Source organism: Hakea prostrata, chromosome 5 (genome assembly GCF_041222555.1).
Source record: "Hakea prostrata isolate BN-2017 chromosome 5, UWA_Hpros_2, whole genome shotgun sequence".
NCBI classification, from domain to species: Eukaryota; Viridiplantae; Streptophyta; class Magnoliopsida; order Proteales; family Proteaceae; genus Hakea; species Hakea prostrata.
In genome coordinates this window covers 55967073-55974249 of record NC_142604.1, presented here as the reverse complement: position 1 = coordinate 55974249, position 7177 = coordinate 55967073, and the positions used below count along the sequence as shown (strand labels likewise).

General features: G+C 38.5%; 1 protein-coding gene across 1 annotated transcript; it reads left to right on the top strand.

The window, feature by feature from the left end:
• Window positions 1-2712: 2712 nt before the first annotated feature.
• Window positions 2713-6107, top strand: LOC149016688 (nucleotide pyrophosphatase/phosphodiesterase 1-like). The gene has a single exon (XM_089154753.1). The coding sequence runs from the start codon at window positions 3014-3016 to the stop codon at window positions 4553-4555; it is 1542 nt and encodes a 513-aa protein (XP_089010879.1). The 5' UTR covers window positions 2713-3013; the 3' UTR covers window positions 4556-6107.
• The last annotated feature ends 1070 nt before the right edge of the window (window positions 6108-7177 follow it).

Here is a 7177-nt window from a genome sequence, read left to right as displayed (position 1 = left end):
TCAGGAAACGAGTTCAAAAGCATTAAATGGAGGGCACCTCCTTTGCATTTTATCAAAATTAATGTTGATGGATCTGCAATCAGCAAGGGTTCCAACAACTTCCAGGCTGGATTTGGTAGTATTGCTCGTGATCACTTGGGTCACACTCTCTTCACCTTCTACTGTAAAGGAGGAAACTCACAAGCAATTCAAATGGAAGCTGTTGCAATTCGAAAAGGACTGAAGCTATCTATCTCCTTCAATCTAAAGAAAGTAATTATTGAAAGTGACAATGAAGCTGTTGTTAGTCTGATTAACAACAAGTCAGAGGCTCCACCTTGGAAGATAAGTCATTACATACATGATATCTTCAGTCTTTCCTCTCTGTTTGATGTTTTAATTGTAAATCATACTCATAGAGAAGGCAACTCTGTAGCTGATAGATTAGCTTCTTATGCTGCTGTTTCTCAGGCTTCTTCTTTTTCTTTCTCTCCCCCACCTTTTATTCTTTGGCTTTTGCATTTTGATGTAATTGGTACTTTGTATCCCAGGGGCTTTTCTTTTAAATGAATTCAGCTCTTCACCAAAAAAAAAAAAACTAACTAATGTTTTTTCTTGGTTAAAAAAATAAAGAAAGTGCATCAACTAAAAGAACGTAACAAAATGTTGATTTTCTTAAAGAAAATGAAAAATTAGCTACAAAAGCTTGATAGATTGTTATCATCAAAAAGTTCTATTTAAAAGAACCAACATGAATAATGGGTAATACTGTAGTAATTTATAATACTGTTGTACTGATTGATTTTTCAAGTGATAATGAAGTAACAAGTTATAACTTGTAAGGTATTACTTCTGTGAAGAGAACCGGATATAAAAGAATATGGTACATATACCATTGTAAAAGAGATCTTTGTTAACCAGAAGAAAAAAAAAAGGAAAAAAAAGAGATCTTTGTTTGTTATTTTTAGTTGAAGAAACATCCCTATTATTATAGTTGTTACAGATTTACGTCCTAAAAAATTCACCCCTAACCTTTTGAGAACTACACAATAATAAACAAAAATGTTTTTTACACTCATTTACACTGAGTGAAATTAGTGATCATCCACTATTATGCTTGAGTTTTTGTTGGGGTAATTGTATTACAAATTCTTCAAACACACAAAAATGAAATTACAATACAATTGAGAGATGAAGATCTTTATCCAATCCGGAGAACTTGAAGTTGCAACCGAACGAACCACCGATCAATGAGGTTGAGTCACACCTTGAGTGTTGTCTTTAAGGTAATTGATGCACCCCTACTACCAAGGATTGTTCGTAACACCACCTCCAAGATAAAGCAACATCCAACTAGAATATGAAGTAGTTATTCTAGTCCTTTCAAAGAGTCAAAAGCTAAAGCACAACACTTAGACAAATTCAAAGAAAGAAATTAACTTTGTAACACAAATAATGTGAGAGTGAGGAGTGTTTCAATTGCACACCACATGCAAGAAGGGTTGTGTTTATATAGGCCAAAACCACACCCCCTCACAAGGGGGAGAATCAATTATCCACTAATGGAGAATCAATGGGCTTGTCCCTCCTCCACTAATGTGATAAACCACATTGACCGAACATCCCCACTACTTGAGAAGTAACTCTCATATTCACTTCTTTGGAATGAATTGGATTTAATCTATTAAAAGACCTTAACCCTACTCATGGTATTGGCCATGAATGGTCATGAAGTTGAAATGAGAAATGAAGGTCAAAATTTAGAATTTGAATAAATTCCACCATTCAAGTAAGCACTTCTCATCACCATGACCAAGACCTTTAAGACCCATGACCAATGTCATGAAAAGCCTCATAACCAAGGTTATGAAGGGCCTCCTTTACTCATGGTGCCTCATTACCACCCTTACCTCATGGGTCCCACACACTAACAAAATAAGTAAATAAAAGAAATGCAAAAAACTAATTTTGAAACTTAATATAGATTTTAATAAAAAACCTAACAGTTTTGCTGACGTTTAATAACAAATAAACTACTTAAATGTCCTTACTCTTATTTAAGGTCATTTAAAATAGAGCAAATTGCATTTGCACCTCAAAACGAAGGCCTTAAAGCACTGACATTCCACTTTATGTTTAGAAAGTACAGAGACCCCAAAATTAGATTTTCATTGGATATGGTTGTCCAATTTATCACTGAAAGCCTTTCAAACACTGTTTATTATAGAGATATTTTTTAAATTAACAGTAATTTAACAGCTATTTTCAGTGATAAATTTGACAAATATATCCAACGAAAATCCAATTTTAAGGTCTCAGTGTTTTTTAAACATAAAGTGGAGTGTCAGTGCTTTAAGCCCTCCATTTTGGGGTACCAGTGCAATTTGCTCATCTAGTTTAATTAACAAGTTTAGGTGGATGAGACCAATAATGCCCAACTGGAGAAATCGCAATACATTTGCTTTTAGTTTATGAATAAAGAGATTTTTTTTTTCACTAGTTTCACCCTAATAATAGTAAGTATCGTTTAAAAAACTCAAAACAAAAATTCTTGAGAAGCTGGCTTTTGCTTTTTTTATTTATTGTTGAAACTTATATTTGAGTATTTCACTCTAGAATTCACCAAAAAAAGAAAAGTATTTTACTCTAGAAAAAGTCCAAAGACCATAGCAGCAACCTACTCGGATCTTGACAAGCTCACTTGTAGTTTTTTGGGTAAAACTTGTATTTGAGTATTTCACTCTAGGATGGATTTTAGCAAAGAGAGAAGTATTTCACTTTAGAAAAAGTCCAAGGCCATTGCAGCAAGCTACTGTGATGTTAACCTTTGGTTCTACTTCAACCGGAGACCAAGACGCCACTAGTCTTTCTCGCACCAAACAATACATGATCGTTTCCAATCCAGCGATTCCCTCTCTTCTTGTCCAGAACGAAAAATTTCCTCTACGAGCTCGATTGTTTGCTGTTCTTCCCTGATCGCAAGCTAGGAAGGTGAAGATCAAGAGAGTAGAGGAGTTTCAGCAAAATCTTTTTAATGGGTTCTGCTTCTTTTCCCGTCTTATCCCCATCTAAGCCCAATTCTTCGTCCGCAGAAGAGGAAGACTCAAATAACGCTTCTACTGCTCTTCTTGCCTTTGATACTGACTATTCGCCACCAGATCCACCTCCACAGAAATCTTTCACCACTGTCGGCTTTATTGTTCTTATCGTCATCACCTGTATCTCCCTCGCTTCCTCTGGCGCTTTCGCCTTCTTATTCTTCTCCTCTACTCCTCGCTCTCAGCAACCCTGCACTTCTTCTCACCAAGTTTCCTCATCTCCAGCTTCCCAACCTTCTAAACCAACAGAAATACCAACAGAAACACCAGCAGAAGCAGCTCGACCCCTCACCAAACTCGATCACCCAGTTGTTCTTCTTATTTCTTCAGATGGGTTTCGATTTGGGTATCAGTTCAAAACCCATACCCCAAACATAGGCCGTCTGATCGCCAACGGTACTGAAGCCGAAACTGGTCTCATCTCCGTTTTTCCTACCCTTACTTTCCCCAACCATTACTCGATCGCCACTGGTCTCTACCCTGCCTATCATGGCATCATCAACAATTATTTCGCCGACCCTATCACTGGCGATTGGTTCAACATGGGCAGTCATGAACCCAAATGGTGGCTTGGCGAACCCTTATGGGAAACCGTGGTCAATCATGGATTGAAGGCTTCTACCTATTTTTGGCCTGGCTCTGAGGTACATAAAGGCTCCTGGAATTGCCCTACTAACCTCTGCCAATATTACAATGGTTCTGTGCCTTTCGAGGAACGGGTTGATACTGTTCTCAGCCACTTTGATCTCCCTAATAGTGAGATTCCTGTGTTCATGACTCTGTATTTTGAAGACCCAGATCATCAGGGTCACCAGGTTGGACCTGACGATCCGGAGATCACTGAAGCAGTTGCAGGAATTGATAGAATGATCGGAAGGCTGATTGATGGGCTGGAGAAAAGAGGGGTTTTCGAGGATGTCAACATAATTATGGTTGGTGATCATGGAATGGTTGGTACCTGTGATAAAAAGCTCATCTATCTTCATGATCTCAAGCCCTGGATTGACATTCCGAAGGATTGGGTTCAGTCTTATACTCCTTTGCTTGCGATTCGGCCTCCAGCAGGTGTCTCCACTTCAGATGTTGTAAGCAAGATGATGGATGGTTTGAGCTCTGGGAAGGTTGAGAATGGTAAGAATCTTAAGATTTTTCTTAAGGAGGATCTGCCCGAACGACTTCATTATGTGGGGAGCGATAGAATTTCACCAATAATTGGACTAGTTGCAGAAGGTTTTAAGGTGGAGCAAACCAGATCGAAGCGGAAAGAATGTGGAGGAGCGCATGGATATGACAATGCATTCTTCTCCATGAGAACCATATTCATTGGCCATGGACCTCAGTTTGCTAGAGGTCGCAAGGTCCCATCTTTCGAGAATATCCAGATTTACAATCTAATCACTTCTATCCTTAAGATAAAGGGAGCCCCTAATAATGGGTCCATGTCTTTTCCAGAAACTGTTCTTTTGCCTAGCTCTTGATGCCCAGATATCAAACATGCTTTGGAGGGATGACTGCTACAATTGAATGTGTCAAAACTGTGCTAGCTGAATCTGGAAAATCCCCGTTGCATTGTATCTGATTGTAAGATCTCTGGATATTCCCAGTCCTCATAAATTAAATTATACCGGTTTTGCAGCAATGGAGCAACGTAAGTGGTCATGCAACTCTTCTCAATCTTGTTAATCATTATCAGAATCAGTAAACCCTCATCCCTACAGCTCTTTCCATATATCTTGGTTCTTGCTGGATGTGCAGCAATTGAAATCTAGCACTATATTTGTAAAGAAATTTCTTAGGAAATTATAATAATTGATTTGCTTTATGAACAGAGGTTAGTGGTATTCTTGCATCTCTGCAAGTATGATCTCTCAAATTTGTGATATACTGTCTTTATATTCAGTTCGACATGACCTAGTTCAAAGTATGTGTCTTGCATGATTGAGGTTTTTTGATTTTATGGTGTTCTGATTATTATCGTTTCTTAGTACTCCATTTGGAAAAAAGGATTCTGCAAAAACTGACCAATTTCATGCCTGGATGTCATCTGTTTGCTCTTCCTGACCATTATAATGTGCAAAACAATTGTATAAATTCCTAATTTGCTGAATCTTCAGTTTGTTTACTTTCTCCAATAATATTTTTGCAAAACATTTGAATGGTTTGATACAGCACTGTAAAGGTTTGGTTTCCTGGATGTAGAGATACTGATGAGCAAGAATTTGGCATATATGTAATTTGTCCAGTATAAAGCTAAGAGCCTAAGAATGCTATGAATAAATTTGGAATGCTAAATGCTATGTAAAGAGCAGTAATTAAAAATTTTGACGCATCTATTGATTGCCAGAACGGAGTTAATAAAGTTGTGCTGCCACTTCGTTTCTCATAAATGGTCGTTGCTGCAGCAGAAAAAAATGAAAGGTATGTGAAACATGTATAAAAGAAGCATATTTTGCATATGTGATCATCCTTAGCTAGCATTTAGTAGATACATTGTCCAACCAATAAAAATAATATTCTCATGTTTCCAAAGGTTTTTCATCTTAAAGTGGAGTAACATGAAGTTGTTTGCAGTGTTGAAATCTGCATTCTTAACTTGTGGTCGATAAATAGTGCTTACCTGCGTTATCTTGATATCATATTTTGGCGCCTGTAAGTCTTAACGTTTGTTTAATTATGTCGTATTTGCTAGGACTTAAGTTGTTATTGTAGTTGTTTCTTCTTTTCTCCTTTTCATTAACATGCATTGGATGTTATAGGATGCATTTTTGCCATCAAAAGGTTTAAAAATAATTGAAAATGATATTTACCTCCCCTCTAACCTAGCCTAATGGCATTTATCTCTCCCCTTACCTAAAAACATTGCAACTATACCCAATCTGTTAGCTTTGCTGTTAAGTCATCCTAAGAGACAAATTTACCATTTTGTTCTTTAACCCCTAAAAATGTCCCCATTCGTAACCTCATAGAGGTGGGTGAAGGAGTACTTCCGCCCATCTTGCAGTGCACCGCCAGTTCCTCCCAGCTCCCTGATAGGACCCTCTTAAGCTTTCCCAGGATTCCTGTCTCCTTGCCCCGAATTCTACCAATAACTACTGATTTCAAATAGGAAGAACAGCAAGAACAACAGTAGCATAACAGTTGAATTCATTCAGTGATGCAAGTAAATAACACTAATGGACAGAAACTGATTTCAAATAGCAGATAGTTAATTTAAGATAACAAAAACATCTACGCTACCCTGATAACCAAAACAGCTCCCATACCCAGAACCTCTGCACACCCAGAGCTTCCCCGAGAGGTCTTCCCTCTCCCACAAGCACAGCTTGTTTCTCCTCTTTTCCCTTCTCCCCCTTTCTCTCCCCCTCCCCTCTCCTTACATAGCCCCCTTTCATTCTAACCAACTCTGTCGCATAACAAACTCCTACACATTCATTCAATCAACTCTTGCCACCTGGCTGTCTCTTCTGCTCCTCTGTTCACAGCAGGGTGTTTGCTGCTGTCCATTGGGAGGCTGCCATTTGTATTCTCTATATTCAGATCCCCTGTAACAGCAGTAGGTAATGTTGCATACTCCTTCCTATCGCTTCCCTTGTATACGTTGGATATTAGGGGCTTATCACTCCCCCTTGCCCTGACCCCACCCCCACCACCTCACCTTCAGAACTGTAGCCCCGATCAAAACTCTCCCCTCTGGTTCCAATTTTCACAGTTCAATCCTTTGCCAAGAGGATCCAAAACTTCGATATGGAAACAAACAGTAAACAAGATACAGAGAGAAGGATATCCTGGGTGAGCATTCTCTTTCCTCTCCAGGCTCCAGCTTCTGTCTTTGGCATTGGCAATTTGGCATGGTATGATGGCACCGCACACTTAAGGAAAGGATGATACCATCAATAGGAGACTTCAAAAGTAGCTCTTTTTACTTAATGACTTCTCACATTAAAGTTCATAGCCGACTTGCTTCTTCGATTCTTATAAGTGGGTTTCACTGGATTTGCTTTTCAATAGATAGCTGTCTTCCCTCTCTTGTGGCTTTCTTTGGTAGCACAGCATGAAAGATCCCTTTGACAGGTTTCATACCATTTCAATCTTATTCTTCA

Coding starts and splice junctions, on each gene's coding strand:
- LOC149016688 (XM_089154753.1), top strand. CDS start 3,014: ATGGGTTCTGCTTCTTTTCCCGTCTTATCCCCATCTAAGCCCAATTCT.